The sequence below is a fragment of the Peromyscus leucopus genome, chromosome 23 (assembly GCF_004664715.2).
Source record: "Peromyscus leucopus breed LL Stock chromosome 23, UCI_PerLeu_2.1, whole genome shotgun sequence".
NCBI lineage: Eukaryota > Metazoa > Chordata > Mammalia > Rodentia > Cricetidae > Peromyscus > Peromyscus leucopus.
In genome coordinates this window covers 40823519-40846507 of record NC_051082.1, presented here as the reverse complement: position 1 = coordinate 40846507, position 22989 = coordinate 40823519, and the positions used below count along the sequence as shown (strand labels likewise).

The following is a 22989-nucleotide window of genomic DNA, read 5'->3' as shown; positions in this document are numbered from 1 at the left end:
GCTGTCTAAAAATGGTTATGTGTAGCACAGACCATTGTTAGTGACTGGCACGGTGGTTGCTGGAGAGCGACATCCTGGCAATCAAAGCTCCAGGTACCTATCTGCAGAGCAGCATCAGTAACTTTGCGTGCTACTTCACTATGTTAAGGTTCTACGCTGTCGAGCTCCATGAACACTCCTGGGGTCTCTTTTTGTTTCCCTCTGCTTGTTTTTCTGTGTGCGTTGTCGGAATTTTGTTTTTTTTTTTTTTTTTCTTTTGTGTGTGGCGAGATGGTCTATACCTATATACCTCCTAGCCTGTCTACAACTATTATAATGTCAAAGCTAGAGTAGGATACGTTGGGCAATCACGTGCTGCTGCTGTTCAGTGCCTATCGTAAATGGCATAAATTTGCAGTTCCTGTGCTTCTGGGCACTTCCATCGAAGTAGGTGTGACTTGCACTGCTTGTGGCTTCTTCCGTTTTCGTACAGGCCATACAACAAATGCGTTAAGGCTCGTTAGCAGGTACTCTCGGGAGCGAACTCAGTCATACAGAATCTACAAAAAACGGGCGCAGCAAACAGAGGGCGTCTATAGGGCACCTCGAACGAGCCGACCAAAGCAGAATAAGGTGAGAGGTTCCCGAGAACAAGGGAGGCAAGGCTAGGGTCTGTAGTGAGGCCTCATTTACGAGGAAGCTCGAGAATCTCCAGACTATTGAGTAGAGATCGCATCATCCGGTATGGAGGTTTGCGCGTGGCGTATGATTGGAGAGCCGCTCCGCAGTCTCCTCAAGGTAGTCTCTGCGTAGAGACAGGAGGAACTAGGGAAGGGTAAAGTTCGAGAAGACAGAGGGCTGGGAAGAGGGAAGGGCGTAGGTAAGCTGAGGCAAGTGAGAGAATAGTGGAGGCAAATCTGACTGCGCGCCCTTAGACCGCTAGCGCCACCTTAGGCAGCCAGCGCGGATGGAAGGAGCCGCTGGCAAGGGCAAGGTGCGCCCACTCACTGGCAGGTGCCGGCGAGCTGGGTGGGATACGCAATCGTGCAGAGAAAAGACCTGGGCAGAGCGTGCTAGGGCGGGAGGCAGAGAGCGTCCAATGTTAGTACCTACGAGGAACACATGCGGGCACTATAAGGGCCAGGTGGTTCTGTCTGTTCGAGTGAATAACCTTGTGTACTAGTTTCAGGTGTGTTGTGCCGTGCAGGAGGGCTATGCGATGATGGGCAGGTGCTGGGGACCAAGAGAAGGGTACTTCTTGGTCATGTCTTCCCACCAGATACCCCAACCCCATGGTGTGCCCAATGCTGGGCGAGTAAGCACCTGAGCAGCAGGATGGGGTGAGCCACAGCCAGCTTCCGACAGGCCATGTTGGCATCAGCCACTCTGCTCTCAGAAGACCGGGAGTCACTGGTGTCTGCCAGGAGCGTGATGAAGCGATGGATGAGCCCGTCCAGCTAGGGGAGGGAAGACATGAGGGAGAACACTTGTCCATGCACTGTTTGGATTCTCCCATCCACTCAGCCCTGGACACATGCAGCAGTAGCATGCTCAGCATGGACTTTTGGAGATCACACCACACAGGCAGGACCTCATGTGGCCTCTCACGCAGCAAAACTTCCAAGGATACAAACTGATCTCCCTGCCGAGGTACAGTGGAGCTGGCCAGGATGTGTAGGAGGCAGGCGGGTTCAGGGACAGTCTGGAGGTGACAGGGCACTAGGGCACTCCCCGCCTGATGGAGGCCATGGTGTCCATATTACACAACACGTATGTGCCACCTCCTGTCTGTCCACCGTCTGAGCTCAAAGTGGGGAGGGCAGTGGAAAGCATCCCCATGCACCCAGGCGGCTCTTCAGGGAAGAGCCTACCAACCAGAGCACACCTCCAGGCTCCAGAGAGGTCAGGTGAGGCTGATGGCACAGCCCTCCTCCTGCTCAGGGTCTGAGGGCCACACGGCCCCAGCAGGCTGCCCCTCACCTTGCAGATGCTGCTGCTGGCGGCACCTTCGCTTTGCAGAAGGACCTCGGGCACCGGCAGCCGGACCTCCGGCCGCTGCAGGTAGAGCTGTAATAGCAGGTCCCGGCAGCGCTGGCCCAGCACACTGCAAGAGCAGAGGGAGAGGGGCTGGTGACGGGGTGATGTGGCCAGGGAGTTAGTGCTGAAGGAGCCGCTCTCAGTGAGAGCAGTCACCTACAGCGAGGGGACACAGCGGGGACCAGGTACCTGTCCCCCCACTGCTGAATGCAGCTGGTCAGGTGCTCCGTCACTTTTCCGATGCTCTCATTGCCGCGGCAGCAGCTAAGCAGCAGGGGCAGCCGGGTCTGGAATGAGGGTGCGTGCAGCACTGTCCCCATCCTGGCTCCTGGTCTCTGCCTCAGAGAGGATCAGTTCCACCAGGCTGAGCAGCTCTGGGCCCTGGACATGAAGCACCAGCTCCTCCCGCCGCTTCTGTAATCAGGGGGCCACAGGTCAACCCCAGGACATGCAGCCGCCACCCACAGGTTTGGACTAACCCCTTGAGACCTGCCTGTGGAGTGCGCTGGTCCCGGCCCTGCCAGATCCGGGGAACATGGATGCAGGCCCAGAGGAAGTCCAGGAGGCTGAGGGGTCGAGCCTGGAGGAAGCAAGCACAGCCAGGGCAAACTTCTTGAAAAGGGCCTCTGTAGCGGGGCCACCGCTGTCCTTTCTGAGGAGTCCCTGATGCACAATGGCCAGACAACAGGGTCTCCCTGACCCCACACTCCCAGGTCCTGTGTTTGTGATGGTTCCCACGAGAAAACTCAAGCACAGGTTGTGCCCACATTATGGGCCCGCCACAGCCAAGGAGCCACAAGGCTGGATGGGCAGCTTCAGCTTCTCACAGCCCCTCTGCCTCCCATACCATGGCATGGACTTAAACCAAATTCTCCACAGGTGAAAATGTGTAAGAAGGTGGGAGAGGCTGGACTGTCTGCCCCCTGGTGAGGGCCTGGCACCAAAAGCAGGCTCTTGCCCAGCAGATGAGGCATGCAGGTGTCCTAAGGCACTGAGCACCCAGGAGACCCTCGGGAGATGCTGACTGCCCTGAAGCAAGGTGCAGGCACATATTCATGCTCCCAGGGATTAGGGTTGGCCTCACCTCTGCTCCCGGCTCTTGCCTAGCAGGACACGGATGCAGCGGTGTAGTGTGGCCCAGCTGGCCTGGTGTGTGAGCAGGGCCAGGAGGTAGGGCGGAAAGACAGCACCTGGGCACTTACGTGGCCTTTACCCTGGGAAGAAAGAGGTCGGGATGGTCTCAATGGGGTCCAGGGACAACCAGTTCTGATGAGTCGTGTCAACTCACCATGTTCTGGTGGGGTCGCCCCAGAAACAGCAGCAAAGGGCCAGGCCTGGCACCATCTCATCTCCGCCATGCAGGGCAGGCCCCGGTTCTGCCCATCTTGTCCGTCTTCCCCTGGGCAAGGGCCGGGCTTAAGTGACACTGCGCAGCCAATACCCTTCTACCTTCTCATCTTCCCCACACCTCTGACTGGCCTGGGCTCCTCAGATTTTAGGGTGTGGTCAAACTGTCCTACCCTCACCCCTCCCTACTCCAGCCCCAGTCCCAGACATGGCTGCCAGCGTCGATCCAAAGAGACACACACCACCGGGGTCAGGAAGCCCAGACCTGGCTAACCCCGCCCCTCCTCTGGGGGCTAAAAGACCCAAAGTCTGGAGTGGCAGCACTGTTGGAGGGCGCTGGGCCATGTCCCGGTCACCTTTCTTCGTGAGAAGAGCAGTTTCCTCTGAAGGTCAGGACAACTACTGACCACCTCCGGGTCCAGCGTCTCCAGCCAGTCCACAAGCAGCCCCGACGCTGGTCCCAGGCGCACAGTCTCTGTGCTGTAGGACAGAGAGATCAGAACAGAGAGGAGGCTGCAGAGCCACCCCCCTCCCACCCCCTGGCCACACCCCTACCTACCCGGTACCCTCCGCGTCCTGCTTGCCAGGGCCTAGGAGCTCATCCTTCTCCTGCAGCAGCAGGGAGCTCACCAGCACGATGGGCATGGAGGCCGAGCTCGGGCAGGAGGCCTGGGCAGTGGCTGAGAAAAGGGCCGTCAGCAGCTCTTCCAAGTGAGGGGAGCGCACCGCGATGAGGCCACGGAGGACTGCGGGACAGGAGGCTGGCTGAGCCGAGGAGGCCAACAACTGGGGTTCCCCAAGGCAGACACACACCTCAAGAGGTTCCACGTGGGGAGCAGGGGGAGGGGACAGGACTGGGCTTGGTGGTACCTTTGCTGATGAGCTCAGGCTCCACAGTGCACTTCTCCCCAGACCTTAAGGTAGCAATGACGGCCTGCACGGTGGAGCTGGCCATCTCCAGGTCATGTCGGAAGCTCAGGGCCTCAGCCAGGTGCTGCAGCCCACTGCCCACTGTGAGCAAAGGGCAATCCATGTGACCACTACCATGGCTCTGGTCTGCCCCCACACTCGCAGCCTGCCTCTCTGAAGGCTTGGCTCCCCCACATTAACACCAGCCTGCCCCCGCCCATCCGCTTCCCTCAGCATGCTCACCGTCACTGATCCTGCGTCTTGCCGAGTATCTGGTAGCAAACAACTTGAGTTGGGCCTGCAAGGGCCCATCCTCCACAGCGGGACTGTCCAGCCACTGCAGAATCTGCATAAGCACTTTAAGGAAGAGCGAGGAGAAGCCAGTGTCCTGAGGGACAGCACGCTGTGGGAACAGCAGCCGTACGTGAGCACATGGACACGGGGCTGCACCAGCCTGACTTGGAGCAGCCCAGGACCCAGCACCGGAAGTCCAGTGCCAGAGCCAGGACCCAACACCATCCCACTTGCCACTCAAAAGCAAGTCTCTTAAATGCCAGGGCGACCTTGAAGGAGTTTAAGACCTGTCCCTTGGGGAGGTGCCTCCACTAACAACTCATACAGTGGAGAAGAAACACAGGTGTGCACACACACATACACAACACACACAGATGCACTCACATGCACATGCACACAGGGCACACCCAGACCAGTCTGTGGACGGGATGAGAGACCTCACTCACTCACCCTCCGCTACAGGACCCCCAGCCCTGCCCCCGCCCGTCCCCAGGTAGCTGGCCTTTTTGTATTTAAGGATAGGGACTCTAGCCTGCTGAGGAAAGCCCAGGCCTGCTGGGGACAGCATCAGACCCGAGTCTGGGTTGGGGAGAAGCCCAAGGCTGTCCGCAGTAGGCAGAGTCCATGCGTTCTGGGCCACCGGTCTCCCGCTGCCCTTCCCTCCCAGCAGCCCATGCGCCAGAGTACCTGGTACTGGTAGAGCTGGCGCATCAGTGGACAGGAAAGGAAGTGGCTGTGGTGCATAGCCAGAGCTAGAGTGCCACCATGCGGGGAGCTCAGCAGGGTGGCCATGGCCTGCAGGAGGCGCACTGTGATGCCTGGCACCTCGGGGTTCCCCTGGCGAACACGAGCCAGCTCTTGGCCCAGGGCTTGCTGCAGGGCCAGGGCGAGGGGGCGTGGGCTGGAGCTCTGCCACCGTGGGTCGGGGCTCAGTGGGAAGATCTGAAAGCAGAAGGTGTGGGGAGTGCAGAAGCCCTGTACCCCTGGCTCCCATGTATACCACTTCTCAAATCCAGCCGACTTGGGCTCATCTGCATGACGAAGGGACCTGGGGTCTGTGCTGAAGAGTGGCAAGGGACCCTAACACCCCAGGAGCTGCTGTGAAGGTCAGAGGTATTTAGAGCCCACAGGGCCTAGGTGGGAACCAGACCCAGACATACACTGAGAGCATGGCGAGTGAGCACAAGGTAAGTATGCAGCAGTGGTCAGACACACAGGCCCCGAGAGATGGGGAGGGCACACATGGGCAGGGGGTGCTGCTGGGGGACCCCCATGTCACAGCCCTTTTACCTGTAGGAAGATGCCTGCCAAGTCGTCCTCAGGGCCAAGCACTGGGACCTGTGTGCCTGCCCGAGTCCTGCCCTGGCCTGGCGGGGGCTCAGGGCTGCTTTCTGGCTTAGAGCCTCTGTGCTGTCTGCAGAGAAACAGGAAGCATATGGCCTCAAAACTTTCTGACCAGCTCCTGGTCCTGCTGGGGCCCGTGTGGAAGGTAGAGCCAAAATAAGAGCCCCGCTAGCTGGAGGCTGGCAGTAGCCAGGGAACAGCATGCAGGCCAAAAGCAGTTCAGCCAGGGCAGTAACATGGTGGTGGGGGGTGGCTGGGACGAGGAAGGAGGAGTTACCTCGGCGGGGTGGCAGGGAGGCGGTGAGTAGTGAGTGGAAGGTCTGGCCTCCGGAAGCACCTCTCTCATGCTGTACCTCAACCAGGTGGGCCATGTAATCTGCAAATCAGCCGCCAATGGACCACTGGGGGTGGGTGAAGCCAGCCTGCCTTCCCACAGAACACAGGACCAGGGGCTGCCACACCACACCCAGCAAGCTCTCCTAAAGCCGCAGGAGCTGGGCGGGTGGTGGTGGGGGTGGTGGTGGTGGTGGTGGTGGTGGTGGTGGTGGTGTGTGCACACCTTTAATCCAGCACTGGGAGGAGAGGCAGGTGGATCTCCGAGTTGGAGGCCAACCTGGTCTACAGAGTGTGAGCTCTAGGACAGCCAGGCTACACAGAGAAACCCTGTCTTGGAAAAAAAAAACCCAAAGACTGCAGGAACTGAGCTACGATTCCCAGCAAAGGACCTAGGCTGGTTCCCGCCAGCCTCAAAGTCAGTCATGATGGGGGCAGTAAAGTGTCAGAGTTCCAGTACCTGCCTGTACAAGTGTAGACACCCACCCGACCTGACAACCACACAGTCCAGCCCCACAGGGACCGGGTGCTGCCAGCCTCATGGCTCCCAGGGCTTCTTACTCTTGTCCATGATGTTCTGCTCCAGGGTCTGGGGGTCCTGGGCCACTGCCTGGTCCAGGTACTGCAGGAGCTTGCTCATGCTGGACACTGGGATGCCAAAGGACTGCACAAAGAGCAGCAGCTGCTGGGGCTCCAGGTCCTGCAGGGCTGTGGGCAAGGCATGCTCAGCTGCCCACTGGGCCGTCCAGATCCATGCCCAGCCCAGCAAGGGTAGCCCTCAGACACCCCATCACAGGGCCTGGCACTGCCGATTTCTACCACATGCGGTTCACTGCGGCATCTACTAGGTAGGAGACACGATGTCGCCAGAGTCCCTATGGCTCACTGGAGTCCTGACTCTTTGACACATCTTTCACTGGGCTTTCCAAGTTCACCCGGTCACTTAAGGTTTCCCTCCGTGCCTGGGTCAGCCTGGAAGACCCAAGCTGGGCACATGTGCAGCCCCTGCTGGGATTCTCCTCGGCCTACTACAGCTGGCCTACAGCCCACATGCCCTCCAAGGACTAAGCCAGGAGCCCTGACCCCAGGTCTGGTGCCTCTAGAGGCCACTCTTTTATAGCCATCTCTTCCCCAGGCCTGGTCTCGGAGCCCTCAGAGTTCCTGGAAGGTGTGACAGGAGACGTTTACGGTTCACGCCCCCAGGCAGCAGGTGAGAGGCCGCCTCTTCCCACGCCCAGCCTCGCTATACCAGCGTCCACTAGGCGGGGAACCTCAGAACGGATCATCCGCAGCTTCAGCCAGTCGGGCAGCAGCAGAGCCTCCTCAGAGGTGTCCACCAGGAAGGCTGTGGGCAGGGGCTTCTTCTCCGGAAACCAGATGTCCAGCAACTCGTGGAACTCGCCATCACCAGCTGCAGAGAAGATACAGTGAACATCGGGATCACCTGAGGAGCCACGAACCCACGAAGGACTGTACTTTTTACAGCGGGGAAGCTGAGGTGTCAGGGAAACAGAGAAGGCTCAAACACAGACGAGGACTGACAGGGCACTGGGCACATGACTTCATGTCACCTGTCTACTGTACAGTGGCCTACAGTATCCTGTGTTTGCGGGTGAAACGGGACTTCTTGCCTGAGGTCACCATACTCGCACTCATGTGACCACAGACAGGAACCTCAGCACAAGCTGCCTGTCCTCATACTACCTTTAGCCTTGAGCTCTGTAGAGCCCCGGGGACCCGACAGGATGAGACATCATGGTCAGCCTTCCCTGCTATCCTTCCTCAGGGCAACATGATGGACACACCAGAGATGACCACCTCTCCCCCAGTACGGCAGTGGAGCCCACCCACATGCCCTGTAATTCCCAGCCAAGGCATCCTGTACCCTTTCTACTCTCTTAGGCATAATTGGGCACCTGTGTGGAAGCTGCCACAGTGAGCAGAAGAAGAGGGAAGGCCACTGGCCAGAGGTGTTTCAGCCAGCCTGGGTTTAGCAGGCTCTGGACTTGGCCACTGAGTTCCCAGGCCACTCTACAGGACCCCGGGGATGATGGGAGCTCGACTGCACACGAGACACTCAGAGGAGCAGGGAGGGCACACTCACACCACACTCAGCAGCTGCGGTGCAGTGGGCAAGGGCACACCCAAGCTAGTCCAGAGGACTCTTCCCAGGCCATGCAAACTACAAGCTGAGTTAGAGAAGCCCAGGACAGCTGTGCAATGGTATCACACACCTTTACTCCCAGAATTCAGGAGGCAGAGGCAGGTAGATCTCTGTGAGTTCAAGGCCAGCTTGGTCTACAAAGCAAGTTCCAGGACAGCCAAGGCTACACAGAGAAACCCTGGCTTGAAAAACAAACAGATAAGTCCAGGATAGACTGCTTACCACGGGGTGGGCCCAATGTTAGCAGGATGACCATGGCATGGACCACAAGGATGTGCATGGTGGCTGTCTCCCCACTGGTCCAGCGTAGGAACACTTGGTCCTGAGACTCCGACTGTGAGAAGTGGCAGAGGGATGGGCATCAGGTGGCTTAGAGGGCAGGACTGACCATGGTGTGACAGTGCACCCACCCTGTGCCCGCTGCAGCCTCATCCCCTACAGAGCTTATCCCCTAGCTATAGACTGCCTCAGTCCACCTCATACCCTCCTCACTCCCTGAAGACCACCCCCTCCTCTCACCCGGCTCTGAATGCCCCGTCCCACCGGCTGGGTTGCTGACCCACGGGGCCCTCACCCAACTGTAGACCTCCTCGCCCTCCTTGCTCTTGCGCATGCGCCGCACATAGCGGGAGAACACGGACAGCAGGGCACTGAGGACAGCGTCGGAGGCGGTGCTGCAGGAGGGCTTCGAGAAGAGGTGTGCCATGATGGTGGAGCGCTCCACCACCAACCGGGCCACGTCCTGAGTGGGATAAGGGCTGTCAGAGACTCCAAAGATTCTGGTCAGGAGTGGCCCAACAGCCAGTCACAATGTTGGGGACACGGAGCCATCTAGCCCTGCCCGAGTTCCCTCACCAGGGCCAGGTCACTGTGTGGGCCCTGCTCCTCCACGGGTGTATGCTGGGACAGGTAGATCAGGTAGGCGCTGATGGTCTGGGGGTCAGTCTCCATGTGGATGGCCTGGGGAGGGTGGGCAGATGTCTGAGATGGATCCTGGGGTAGCGTGCAACCTCCTCTTCCTCCCAGGACTGGCCCTGCCCCCTCCGCACCTGCTGTAGAGCCAGGGCAGTGGTGGTCCTCACGCTGTCAAAGAGGGGCAGCCTGGGCAGGTCCCGCAGCAGCCACTGGTAGCCCTGCAGCACGTCTACCTCCCCTACATCTTCCTCCATGGGGGGCTCTTTCTCCTCCTTGTCACGAAGGCCGCCCTCTGACAGCACCAGTGACAAGCCCTGCGGGTACACACACATGCAGAGCTAAGAAGGCCTACCCTGGCATGTAGCATGCCCACCCTGCTCTCAGAAACATGCCTGTCTCCTCACGCTCCGCACGGAGACACAGCAGCTCCTGGGTGAGGAGATTCGCCAGCTCGCTGTTGTCACCATTTTCGAGGAGAAAAGGAACATGAGCTGAGTTCTTCAAACTCCTTACTTGCTTTTGGAGACAGGTCTGACTCCTAGCCCAGCCTGGTCTCAAACTCACTATGTAACCGACCGGCCTGGAAATTCCTGCCTCAGCATCCTGAATGCTGAGATTACTAGGTAAAACATTTGCTCAAAGCTTTTTCCTTTGGTGCTAGTGATGGAATAGAGAGCCTGAGCCTCAGCTCAGTGCCCTGCACAACTTTTCTAGATATGACAATCTGCAGTTTGTTCAACCACTGTCATAGTATGTCACCATCCAGGGAAGGAGCCAGACAAGAGACAAGGGCTTTAGTTCTTGCAGACTAGACTAGTGGCACCGTACCTTCTGCCCATGCAAATTAAGAAAGACGTCTAGGAGAGCCAAGTGGCTATCCAATACAGACACAGAGAGCCAGGCTGTGGCTCAGTGGTAGAACACCTGCCTAGAATCCCCCAGTGAGGGGCTAGGGTGTAGCTCAGTGGTAGAGCACCTGCCTAGAATCCCCCAGTGAGGGGCTGGGGTGTGGCTCAGTGGTAGAGCACCTGCCTAGAATCCCCCAGTGAAGGGCTGGGGTGTGGCTCAGTGGTAGAGCACCTGCCTAGAATCCCCTAGTGAGGGGCTGGGGTGTGGCTCAGTAGCAGAGCACCTGCCTAGAATCTCCTAGTGAGGGGCTGGGGTGTGACTCAGTGGTAGAGCACCTGCCTAGAATCCCCCAGTGAGGGGCTGGGGTGTGGCTCAGTGGTAGAGCACCTGCCTAGAATCCCCCAGTGAGGGGCTGGGGTGTGGCTCAGTGGTAGGGCACTTAACCAGCATGTGTGAGACTGTTATCTCCAGGAGCCACCCCCACCCACAGCAAGTCTCTCACACACCCGGCCACACTCACCTTCATGGCCAACACCCTGGAGGCCACCTGTGAGGAGCCCAGACGCCGGAGGAAAGTAGTCAAGCACCTCACATGTGGTCTGCTCATCTGCTTTAGGGCCCAGTAGCAGATCCTGCAGGCGGCCCAGCAGCTGCCGCTGTTTCTGCTGCCTCTGTGGACGAGAAGAACTGTCAGGGCCACTGCTTGGGTAAGTCTGGGGGGTAGACAGCTGCGCACCCATACCTGTCGCTTCTTGGCCTTCTGCTCCCGGCTTTCGCCCTCCTCCTCCTCCTCCCCTGAGGCAGTGGCATCAGCGGCATCGTGCAGCAGGAACTCGCAGAGGCACTGCACAGGCAGCACGTCCAGGGAACCTTCGCTGGACTGCACCAGATCCGCGAGCCATGGCATGGACTGCGAGGAGGCCTGTGTGGGCAGCGGGGAGACAGCTCATCAAGAGAGGCCAGGCACTGTGACCTGAGTCCTCTGGGATGCAGATGCTCACGTGTGCCCTCTGCAGGGCAAGTGGCAACCTGCAGCAGTCTGTGTGCATCGGAACCACCCCTGGTGCCTGTGCACCAGCAGCATGCACGGACAAAGTGCATCCTGACACACTCTGCCCTTGGGAAGACCTCTGGAACCTTCTTGACCTGTGGCCCCCTCCACCATTCTCAAGGCAGGACTTACCTGGCGCTGGATGATGTGCAGGAGGAAGTCGGGGTTACGGCTGCGGCACAACAGGTGTCCAAGGCGCAGCGACTGGTTGAGGGCCTTCACCTGGTCCAGGATGTGAGGGGGTGGCCTCCGGGGAGGGCCTCTGTGTGTCATGGGGGACACAAGAGTCAGAAGGCCACACATAAAACACTGAGTGCAAGCGCAGGATAGCCACGCCTGTCCCAGCTCTGCTTCCAAGGGGTGGACACCTCAGCTAACCCCAGCACCCTAAGGCCTAACCCCAGAGATCCACAGCACGTGGGGCAGAGTGGACAACTCCAGGTCAGCTCTGCCTGCTCCTCATCCGCTCTCCCGCCACTAGGGACCGGGACAAGGAGGGTGGCTTACTGGGGGTCTAGGCTGGTTAGCTGGGACAGGAGGAGGCTACTGCTCTCGGTGATGGTCTGCTTGGTGGAGGCGGCAGCCAGGTGGCCCTCGAAGGCCAGGATCTCCTGCTTCTCCCGCTGAGAGATCTGCAGCTCCCGGTTGATCATCTCCGTCCGCGTCTCCTCGTCCGTCAGCGTGCACGGGGGGTACGAGTAGTTACTGCAGACCAAACATGCAGGCCTAGGACCCAGCCCTGCGCATGGCACCCAGCAGGCAATGCTCAGGGGCCGGCACAAGGCTGCTGTTGCAGGAGCACGACCGGAGCACCAGGCCCACAAGAACGCTGTCGGTTAAGCCCATAACGGCAGGCTCTGGGGACCCAGTGCAGCCGCTTCACACAGCAAGACAGCCACCTTCAGCATGGAACCTAGCTCGTGTCAGACTTCCAGTGTCGAGGACACCTGCTCTGCCACACTACGTGACACCATATCACACCTCATGGGACCCTTGTTCATTATGGAAGCCCCACAGAGACACACAGGTTTCTGTGAGGCACAAACACTCCCCTTTCTTTTACATGCTCAAAAATTTGTCCTAAAGGAGTCCCTTCCATGTCCCATGTCTCCCGGGCATAAACCACACACCCAGCATCCTCCACCATAGCCACACATCTGTTCCTCAATGCCATGGCTGTACACATTCCCATCCCCAATGTCACAGTCGCACACCTGGTCCTCAATATCATGGCCACACACAAGCCTGACCCTACAATGTCATGTCCTTAGGCTGCGACCTAAGGCCACTGCTGTGTGTGGTGCCCGCCTGGCTGGGCTGGACCTGTTAGAACAGCAGTCCTTACCTGACCCATACGGGCTTCAACACAGGAACGAAGAGGCCCCATGGACTGTGCTAACCACGTGCAGGTCACTGTGGCTGCAGACCTGCTGCATCCCCCAAGCCCACATCCACTCTGCTCCCGTCTGCAGTGTGCCTGCCAGCTGTCCAGCTGGTGCACAGGTCCTGTCACCCTGCCCGTGGGCCTATGGTGATGGCTAGATCCACACTGCCAAGCCTCAGGAAAGGAGCTGAGACCAGTGAACCACAGACTTGGCTTCAGAGACTGGACACAAGGAGGCAGACACCAGGGAGGCGACATAAACAATACTCCCCTGTGCAGCCCCGCCCTGGGATCAGATGTTCACCGACTTACTTGGTCATCACCATCTCCATGAGCATCTTCAGGGTGGGATACTCCTCCCACGCAGCCAGGCCTAGAGAAGGAAACAGGAGGTTGCCACCCACGGCCTTTTCACCGGCCTCACCTGTACCCCAGCTGGCACCTCGCTAGGCTCTGGCCCATGCCCTCTCTCCCACGGCCAGGACAACTCACCAATGTTCTCTGGGTTGAAGGCAGCAACAACCAGCAGTAGGGGCCAGGCCTTCCAGTAGAGGGTGGAGATGGCAAGGTTTGGGGGCTGATACCTGGAAGGTAGGGACATTGACAGTGTGAGCTCAGCTCCCTGAGCTCAGGCCAGGCCAGTTCTGTTCCCTAGAACCCAAGTAAAAAGTCAGACATGCTGGGCGGTGGTGACACACGCCTTTAATTCCAGGATTCGGGAGGCAGAGGCAGGCGGATCTCTGAGTTCGAAGCCAGTCTGGTCTACAGAATGAGTTCCAGGACAGCCAGGGCTACACAGAGAAACCCTATCTTGAAAAAACAAAAATAAGAAAAAAAAAAAAAAAAGAAAAGAAAAGATAAAGTAAAAAGAAAGAAAAGGCCCCAAGTCAGGAGAAGAAACCGCTCACACAGGAACAGTGGTTAGCACCTGTGGGCCCTGGAAGCCAGCTCCGCCCGCCTCAGCCGGGAGCAGGGCTGCAGCCTTACCCCGGGGGCAGCTGGATGTTCTCAGGGTGGTGGTAGGTGCACAGGTTCAGAACCGCATCTATCAGCTGGATCCGCTCCACCTTCAGAACTTCCACATCTGAAACCCAAAGACGCCTGGGTTCCAGAGTCTGGCCCAGCCCTCAGTGGGCGGTGGGGAGTAGGCGGGAAGAGAGCCCGGGACTTTGCTCCAGGCGAGGCATGTGTGTGACTGGTACCACAGCATGGGGGGCCAAACCAGGGAAACCCGACAGCAGCCACTCCCCCTTCCCGGGGGTTTGAGGAGCGGTGCTGTGAGAACCCAGAATCGGAAGCACCAGGCTCAGGATCATTCCACTTCCCCCAGAGAGGGAGGACAGCCAAGCCCCTGCCTGGTCCACCTTATGGGAACGTGGGTGAACTGAGAGCCTGCCAGGGCACAGGGGGACTTCTAGGGCCTCAATCTGGGTCCCCACCCTCCCAGACAGCAGTCACAGCTGCACAGAGGGTGTGGGATCCAGCTGGGATGTGGCACCTCAGGGCTTTGTGGAGTGATGGGCAAAGCGCCAGGGTGTTACCGTCAGCTTGCACAGCTGCAGCTCGCTTCACAAGGTGGTCGGCCAGCTCCATGGCATCTGCAGGGCCAAGAGGCAGCTCTCGGGACAGTCCGATGACCAGGATCCTCATCAGTGTGTCCTCCAGAATGGGAACCTCTGAGCAGAGGCGCAGGAAAAAACTGCAGGTGATGTTGGGAGACGGGTGGTGAGGGGCCACTAGGGCCTCCTATGGCCAGTGGCCAGACTCCAGGCCATCTTCCACAGATGTCATCTTCGTTAGTCTAGTGGCCCGTGCAGGGGATGCACCCTAGATCCTGGCCTTTAACGGCTAGGGAGAGAGTGGGAGACCACTGCCTCCTCTACCTGTGGTCACTCATTCATGAGTGGATGGACAGGCTGCATACAACCCCTGGAAAGCAGCTTGGAAATGTAGCATGAGGGTAGGAAGAGTGCTTGGAGTATGACAGGAAAGCAGTGTCTACTAGCTGGACTGGGTAGCAGGAGGGGAGAGGCAGAAATGCAGGCGACCAGTGGGTCAGAGGGGACAGCAAATCAGCAGGGCGGGCAGACTGGGAGGGGGAGGAGCTGCCTGGCGGTGCAGCCAGAGAATGGAGAAGAGGCAGGAATTTGGGGCAGACTCCACCGCAGGTGAAAAACAGGACAGGGTTTGCAGGGTGGACCTACGTGCCTAGCATCCGCTCAGCAGGTGCCCCAGGCTGCCCCGCCCACCCCAGGCTGCCCTCCCTGCCCACCCCAGGCTGCCCTGCCTGCCCTCCCCAGCTGCCCCGCCCACCCCAGGCTGCCCTCCCTGCCCACCCCAGGTTGTCCCACCCACCCCAGGCTGCACTGCCTGCCCACCCCAGGCTGCCCTCCTTGCCCACCCAGGCTGCCCTCCCTGCCCACCCCAGGCTGCCCTGCCCGCCCCAGGCTGCCCTGCCTGCCCCAGGTTGCCCTCCCTGCCCACCCCAGGCTGCGCTCTCACTTGCGGTCACTCTCAGGTGGCCAGTTGTCCCACTTGTAGTAGGTCTCGGGCTGCTCGGTGAAGAGCACCTTGTGGAGGCTGCAGAGACAGGGCCGGGGTGAGTCAGGATACAGCTGGGAAGGGCACCTCCACCCCAACATGCCCCACAAGGACAAAGCTGGCAAAAGCTGGTGATGGAAAAGTGCTTGGGGCTTCCTAACTCTGAGCTGCCTGCCCGCAGTGGCCACTCGTGACCAAGCGAGGCTGAAAGGGACTCGGTGAGGAATGGAGACCCACACGTGGCTCTCATGCTCGGGATCCTTCTGTTGTCAAGTGTCGGGGCTCTATGGGTCTGCAGTCAGGGACTGCAGCAGAGGTCACAAGCTCCTACCCGAAGTGGCGCCCAAGTAGTTGGCACTGTGAAGCTGAAAGACGGCGGCCTGATTCTTACCAATGCACATAGTCCTTGGGGGCAAGTTTGCTGATGGAGGGGACGACAGTGTGAAGCCACCATACTGCGTCACGCTGGATGGCTGCAATCTGGTTCTGGAACGTACGTAGCACCTCGAGGTCTAGGGAGGTGAGCAGGTTCATGGGTGGCCTGCAGCCATGGCCTCAAGCAGGCCAAGCCACTATGGAGACCACCCCTGCTCCCTGTAATGGACATCCCACCCCGCTCTGGGGCTCAAAAATCAACAGGATGCCTGCAGTGAGCAGGTTCCAAGCACAGACCCAGCCAGATTTCCTCTAGAAACCATGCTGACTAACCGCCGCCCCTCCCGCTTCAGTCTCAGGAGTCATCTCAGCTTCAGGAGTGCGCAATTATTCAAGGCTTGGTTCTATGTCCTCGTCTGAAAACCCCCAGCCCAGCAGGGTCTTACTTCTCTTCTCTCCTTTGTCCCAGGCGACGCCAGCCTCTTTCACCTGGGCTGTAATGCCCAGCATCATGGACACAGCCAGCACATCCGTGATGTGAACCACAAACCGCTCCTACAGGCATACAGAGCGGCAAGGCTGGCATGACCAACAACAGCCCTCCCACAGGTCCCACACGGCATAGGGACACGCGTGTGCATGTGCACAGCAGACATGGACACCCAGGTGACACAGCGAGGGAGCCAGCATGTCCCCACATCCAGAGACCACCGCATTAGGATAAGAGTTAGCAGAGGCAGGTCTGGGGTCCCGGAGTTGGCCAGGCTAAGCCAGGTCCTGATCAAGATACTAGGAAAGGACTCAACCCACAGAGCTAGACAAAATCCTCTCCCCAGTGGCAGACTGCCACCACGGTGGACTGCCGTCCTGCCCAGGGCCTTGAAGAACCCCCAGACTCCCTGCTTCATTCTGCTCAGGGCACCTCCTCCCATCTCTTGCTCTGCACCCCCAATCAAGCAGACCTCTTACTAGGGTGCCCTGTCCATCCTCCCGGTCACTCCACAGTCCTGCCAGCTGCAGCTCCCCAGCTTAGTCAGGCCCTCCCCATCCTTATGAGGGATGGAACGACACTGCTGACCTCACACGTGATGTGTGGACCACTGAGCCCATGTCTGCACACAAGCCTGGCATGTGGCCATCCCTATATCAAGGTAATCCTGCCAGGGCCAGGAAACTGCAGAGTGGGAGGTGGTGAGCAGGGCTCATGGCACCTTAAATTCCATTTCCAGGTACTGGGGCTCCTTGCGCTCTTGCATGAGCCCCAGGCAGAAAGCTTGGAAGTTGATCTCATGCTTGGTCTGCTTGATGATCTCTCGCAGCAAAGCCCTTGAGGCACGGAGGTAATCATCCTTATTGGTCAGCAGATCCTGGAACACCATGGCTAGGAACTGAGGCAGAGAGAAGCCACAAGGAGCTGGGGTCAATGGCCATCCAGATACACACCTCTGCCATACCCCCATCAACCTGGCAGGATCTCACTAGGACCAGCAGAAAGCTTTTGCCAGAAGAACAGAACCCCCCAAAAACTAAGCAAGTAATGTGGTAAGATTGTGTAAGGTCCCACAGCACATCCTGGGCTGCCTGTCCTGAGAGAAGGGGCCAGTCTTCCCTTTGTGGATGTGAACTACTCTCCTGGTAGTTGGCAAGAGGGGGCCAGTCCTTTCTGACCAGGGAAAAGGTTAACTGGCAGATGGGGATGAGGATGCTGCACAGACCAGATACCTCAGCCCATCCCACCTGACCCACCTGGGCTCAAAGAACACCAAACACCTTCCTTGGTCCACAACTACCCAATTATCCTAAAAACACTGAGCTAAGAAGGCAGCCATCAGGCAGGGCAGATGCTAGCACAGTACCTAACAGCCTGGCTCCTGCTAAGTGTAACAGTGCTTCCTGGGTCTAGAGAGATGCCAGACCTGACAACCACGAGCTAGGACTCCAGGCCAGGGCTGGAGATCTGTGGAGATACCTGCTTGGTTTAGAGAGACCCCCAACCAAGGAGGCTGCACCAGGCTGGGCTGGGGCAGCTGGGAGGCTCACTCAACACCCAATCTCCCTCCTCCACAGTGTTAGCTCACAGGATGGTTTAGACACCAGGAGCCAATGGGTCTTCCCACGCGAAGCCAGGAGTCACCCTGTGCAGTTCTACAAGGCCCCAGCCTCATCTGGACATCAGTCCAGGGGCTGGTAAGTGTCCCCACCTTGGGCGCAAGCTCAGAGCTGTGCTGCAGCACAGTGTAGAGAATCTGCATGTTGTTGGGGTTGCGAGCATTGGAGAGCTCGTTGAAGATCACAAACTTGATGGTGGTACCCAGGTTGTCCTTGTGTGCATTCAGCAGCTCCCTGGACACAAGAGCCAACAGGTGAGAGGACGCAGGCCAGGCTGCCCCTGCTGTCCACTGGCATGTCTCACCGCTCACTGCCCCAGCCGGCCACGTACCTAATGCAGAGCATATAGTGATTGAGGAGCACCTTGGGCTTGAGGCGGATCTTGATCAGGTGAGAGATGGCATCCATGTCTTCTGGGCCATGGGAGTTGCAGTTCATGCACACAGACATCAACAGGTCCTGTGCTGGCCTGGTCAACTGCCGGGAGCCCAGGAAGGCCATTGAGCATGCACCCACAATTGCCTGGACCCCCAGTAAGACCCCCCATGAGTGGTTTCCCCGACACAGCACACCTTGGGGTTCTGCAGCCACATCTCTAGCCGCTGCACGGCCAGCAGCCGCACCTCCTTGTAGCCACAGGTGGCTGTGAGCAGTCGCAGGAGGTTCCTGGACACGTTATCGATGGGCTGGCGCCGGTTCAGCTGGTCACGAAGCATGTCCAGAACATACTCTTCTACGCTCTCTGTGAGTTCATCGTACCTAGGCCAGAGGGGGGAAAGGGAGGCCAGGAAGGATGCCAGCTCCGGTGCCCCCACTTTCGTCTCCTGAGACTGGGGCTGTCAGCACACCTACCTTGGCATGAGCTGCCCCTCCTGCTCAGGACTCAGTTTCTCCTCAGCGATCAGCAGTTCCGTCTGACTGTCCTCCTCTTCTGTCAGTGAGGGATGGGGGCTGCTGCCTGCAGGCACCATGGGAGCCAATGGGTGCCTCCTCCCGAGGATGTGGAGGGTGGTGCCCTCAGCCCCCACCCAACACCCTGACATCTCTTACCTGCACCAAGGTCACCTCCACTGCGCACCCCCTCCCCCTGCAGCAGCACGCTCTTTGGGGGCATCTTGGTGTTGAAGGCTGTCTGGATGTTATCCACGAAGGTGCGGCAGTGAGGGCTGTCCACCCAGATGCGCTCACCCAGCGAGTCCTCAATGTACACCTACAGTGAGTCATGAGGGGACCCTGCCTGATGCTGGCCCGGTACCAGAGCAGGGGCACCCACGAGGCCCTGGTCAACACCCACGGAGGAGGGGTAGCATATTGGGGACCTCCGTTCACTTCCCCTTGTATCGGTCTCCAGTACCCTCCCTTCCACAGGGCTCTGCTCAATGAGTCCCTGGAGGGATGACTCACCTTCACGAAGATCTCAGGCCAGTTCTCATCCTCCTCATACGCGGCCATGAGCAGGTTGCAAGCCAGTACTGACACCAGGCTGTTCCCTTTGGCCTTGAAGTTGACAGAGGCATCCCTCCGCAAGAGGCTGCACAGGGCCTGCGAGGAAGGTAAAGTTACGGCTGTCATGAGACGCCTCACACCGGAGACAGCGGCAGGTCCAGGGAGGGGGGAGGGCAGGCTGCCCGTCTCACCTCAATGACACCCTCCGTGGCGAAGATGTTGGGCTTGATCTTGGCCAGGTACATGAGGCTCAGGTAGAGCGTGCTATCAGGTTTGGCCCGGGTCACCTTCAGCTGCTTCACCGCCCCACACAGCACCCCCTCTATCCTGTCATCATTGCCCTCCAGCTCAGCAGCTTCGATCTCGTCCAGCAGCACGGTGGGAAGAACTGACCACACGGGAGGTTCACGTCAGAGCAGGGCGGGGAGCAGAGGTCACACCCAGAGCCACGGGGGGAGCAGACAACTAGAGGCAACGCAGACGGACCTCACCAGCACATGGAGGCTCTGAGCTCCCAGGAACCACACACCTGGGGTTAGGGTTCGTGCCTTTCTTCCCAACCCATGGCCTCACAAATGCTAGGCAGAGGCTCTACCACTGAGCCACACCCCAGCCCCTCACTGGGGGATTCTAGGCAGGGGCTCTACCACTGAACCACACTCCCAGCCCCTCACTGGGGGATTCTAGGCAGGGGCTCTACCACTGAGCCACACCCCAGCCCCTCACTGGGGGATTCTAGGCAGGTGCTCTACCACTGAACCACACTCCAGCCCCTCACTGGGATTCTAGGCAGGTGCTCTACCACTGAGCCACACCCCAGCCCCTCACTGGGGGATTCTAGGCAGGTGCTCTACCACTGAGCCACACCCCAACCCCTCACTGGAGGATTCTAGGCAGGTGCTCTACCACTGAGCCACACCCCAGCTCCTCACTGGGGGATTCTAGGCAGGTGCTCTACCACTGAGCCACACCCCAAGCTCACTGGGGGATTCTAGGCAGGTGCTCTACCACTGAGCCACACCCTAGCCCCTCACTGGGGGATTCTAGGCAGGTGCTCTACCACTGAGCCACACCCCAGCCCCTCACTTGGGGATTCTAGGCAGGTGCTCTACCACTTAGCTATACTCATAATCTTCAATTTACTTTTTACTGTGAGACAAGGTCTTGCTAAGTGGCCAAGGCTTACCTACCTCAGTCTCCCAAGCAGCTGAAGGTGATGAACCTACACCACCACCCCTGGCTACCCTCCGAGCCTTTCGAATGACGGCTCAATAGCAAGGGGTAATGTAGCTTTCTGAGATACAGCTTCATTAAAGTCTGCAGGACAGGATGCCTGTCCTCCTGGCTCTCACACAGAAGCCTCCTAGAAAACGCTCTGAGCAGGCATGCAGAGAGTGGCGTTTGCTACTGGAGTGCAAGGTGCTCAGAGGCTGACCCAGAGCTAGGGTGCCAGGTCTATGCCACAGGCATCATGGAGCTGTTATGAGTCACCGCGCGGGGCTGGGCTATAGTCCAGTGGTAACACACTTGCCTTGTGTGCATCAGGACCTGGGCTCAATCCTGGCACTGTCAAAGAAGTCACCGATGAGTGACAAAAAGTAGGGGAAGGCTAATCAGCCCCACAACCATGAGTGTTGGGAGGAGCAACAGGCCAGTGGGCGCAGTTATCTCCCCCTAAGGTCTCTTCAGTGCTTTCGGGACCCGTTTCCCACCTGGAAAATGGCACCCAAATGCTCCCCATCCCTGAGGGAGAAACAGTGTGCAAAAGACCTCCTCCCACTGAGGACCAGGCGAGGACCACCTGGGTGCCACCACACTTGGGTGCGCCTCCCCCAGCGGGACAGTGCTGTTACAGAGGAGCATGCCACAGACATGCCAGGACAGTGATGGAAGGATGAGCCCTGAGCAGTGCGGGGCTGGGAGGTGCATCTGTGGGCGATGTCAGGAAGCAAACCCACAGGGAGCCAAGAGCTCATCACATCCATTCCTGCAGAAGACCCTGCTGCGCTAACGGAACCAGGCTGGCAGTGGCCCCCGTGGGCACCGGGGGTGATGGACAGGATGAGGGAAGCTCTCTGGGGAAGTCATCAGTCTGCCCTTACCTTCAATGGGTACCACAGACGGCTCTTTAATCGAGGGGGAAATGGCCCGTTTTTCTGCAACTGCGGCCTCCGCCAGACGTCCCAGGGCACTCAGCGGGGGAGTGGAGGACAGCTTGGGGCGTTTAGTAAGGCCAGTCAGTGCGGAGGCACCAGTCAGAGAAGCCGAGGCATCTCGCTTGCGCTCTGAGGGCAGCCCAGAAGGGGCTGGCTTCAGCAGCGTGGAGGCTGTCTTAGATTCGTTGGCCTGACCCTTGGACCCCAGAGCGATGAAGTCTCCAGGGGGAGGATGTCCTGCAGAAGAAAGAACACCCACCTCCGTGATACCCACCCTCAGAGCAGGTCAACGAGACCCAGAGGAGACAAAAGTTGAGCCCGAGATTGCTCTGCAAGACCCTGGCAGGGCCAGTGGTGGCTGCCAGTGATCCAGTGCCGACTAGAAACTAAGCCATCTCTAACTCACAACTACTGGTCTACTTAATCCTCAATGGGTTTCCTCAAAAGGAGTACGAACCTCACTTTACAGACACAGAGGTTAGGTCATGTGTCCAGTGTCACAGCGTGAGCAAGGAGCAACTCCAGGACCCCAGCCTACATCACCCGGCCTCAGAGTCTGTGAATCTGGTCCATGTCCCCGTGCTTCAGCCATGAATGAGTGGCTTTGTACCTCAGGAGCCCCCTACGTCTGCAGGAACCCTGGACTGGGGGACCATGTCCTGCAGGGATGCTGGGTTGGATGACCATGCCCTACAGTACCCCTAGGTCAACTGTGTCCCGCCGCGCTCGGGGACGCACCTGAGGGTTTGGCGGCCGCGCTGGGCCTCCGTACGGTGGTGGGTTTGGCTCGGTTCATCCTGCCCGCGGCCCTGGCGCCCCTCGACGAAGCGCCGTCACCTGGGAGGAGGCGACGGGAGTCACTCGCTCGCTCAGTCATTCATCCCTCGCGCCGTGGCCACTGGGCCGAGTGCCCAGGGCCGCCCGCCGGGGTCACAGAACGGGGCCAAGTGCGGTGCACACGCGGCCGGGCGCGGAGACGGAGGTCACCGCAGGGAGCGGAGCTCACTCGGGTGCCGGGACTTCTCCTCTCCTGTGCAAACAGCAGGACCGTAACACGGCCGCCCCGGAAGTGGAAACTGACCAGCGTTCGCTCCCAGCGCTGATTTCCCACAAAACCGGAAGTAAAACAGACCCGAAAGAGAGGAAGAGAGAAGAGAGGCCCGCAGAGCGTGCCCAGTGTGTGCGCCGCCCCCTCGTGGCAGGAGGCTGAATAGACAGTCCCCGCGCCTGTCGGAAAGCTCCGCTAGAGGGACATTAACTACTGCCGCCTCTTTTTGGAGAGGAGCCTGTCCTAGCTCAAGAAGTCAGAAGTCCTGCTTTCCTATTGGTCCATCAGTGACTCGCTCTGAGGTCAGGGATGCTGAAGGCCTCCTGCACTGGCCTCTGGATTTGACCTGCTTTGGGCACCTCCCTCTACATAGAGACCAGAGCCCAAAGTCTCCCGCAGGATAGTTGCCGTCCGCTTCCTACCTCCGTGGAAGTCCCAAGATCTGACCATGTTTTCTTCCCAGTGCTGAGTGCCTGGGCAGGCTGCCCAGATACTGGGACAAGGACATAATTCCAGATCTTTCTTTGGGACCAACACTGCCCTGAGACCATGTTTATATGCGTGTGTGTGAGTGTGTGTGTCTACATGTATAGGTATGTAGACACACACATTAGATGGATGGATGGGTGGGTGGGTGGGTGGATGGATGGGTGGGTGGGTGGATGGATGGGTGGGTGGGTGGGTGGATGGATGGATGGGTGGGTGGGT

At 58.9% G+C, this 22989-nt stretch overlaps 2 protein-coding genes across 3 annotated transcripts; both read right to left on the bottom strand.

Moving 5' to 3' along the window:
* Positions 1–918: 918 nt before the first annotated feature.
* Positions 919–9576, bottom strand: LOC119086552 (integrator complex subunit 1-like). The gene is given in 22 exon segments (XM_037198537.1): positions 919–1088; positions 1256–1436; positions 1960–2083; positions 2206–2306; positions 2308–2430; positions 2510–2580; positions 2583–2596; positions 3101–3194; positions 3197–3230; positions 3720–3843; positions 3923–4109; positions 4234–4374; positions 4516–4675; positions 5254–5508; positions 5857–5980; positions 6264–6336; positions 6805–6951; positions 7493–7654; positions 8630–8741; positions 8982–9149; positions 9263–9367; positions 9457–9576. Coding segments are annotated over 22 exon segments (2790 nt in total).
* On the bottom strand, positions 9507–22330 carry Ints1 (integrator complex subunit 1). 2 transcript variants are annotated; one of them, XM_037198447.1, is made up of 22 exons: positions 21972–22330; positions 21180–21470; positions 19269–19465; positions 19036–19173; positions 18682–18841; positions 18484–18589; positions 18204–18396; positions 17963–18108; positions 17724–17865; positions 16734–16910; positions 15969–16077; positions 15539–15659; positions 15109–15186; positions 14148–14305; positions 13594–13690; positions 13099–13190; positions 12919–12979; positions 11730–11927; positions 11355–11484; positions 10914–11093; positions 10692–10842; positions 9507–9636 (listed from the first exon to the last, which is right to left on the bottom strand). In XM_037198447.1, exons 1-22 carry the CDS (start codon positions 22108–22110, stop codon positions 9599–9601), a joined length of 3102 nt encoding a protein of 1033 aa, XP_037054342.1. In that variant the 5' UTR covers positions 22111–22330; the 3' UTR covers positions 9507–9598. The 2 variants fall into 2 exon arrangements, with proteins under 2 accessions (XP_037054342.1, XP_028715554.2); XM_028859721.2 differs by having other exon boundaries at positions 18204–18390; positions 21972–22329.
* Between the last annotated feature and the right edge of the window lie 659 nt (positions 22331–22989).

Excerpts from the sequence above, each read along its gene's own strand:
- Ints1 (XM_037198447.1), bottom strand. The coding sequence starts at position 22,110 with ATGACTGAGCGAGCGAGTGACTCCCGTCGCCTCCTCCCAGGTGACGGC. Across the intron at positions 21,471-21,971 it reads CGCGGCCGCCAAACCCTCAG|GACATCCTCCCCCTGGAGAC; the intron begins GTGCGTCCCCGA and ends TTTCTTCTGCAG. Across the intron at positions 10,843-10,913 it reads AGAAGGCCAAGAAGCGACAG|AGGCAGCAGAAACAGCGGCA; the intron begins GTATGGGTGCGC and ends TCTCGTCCACAG.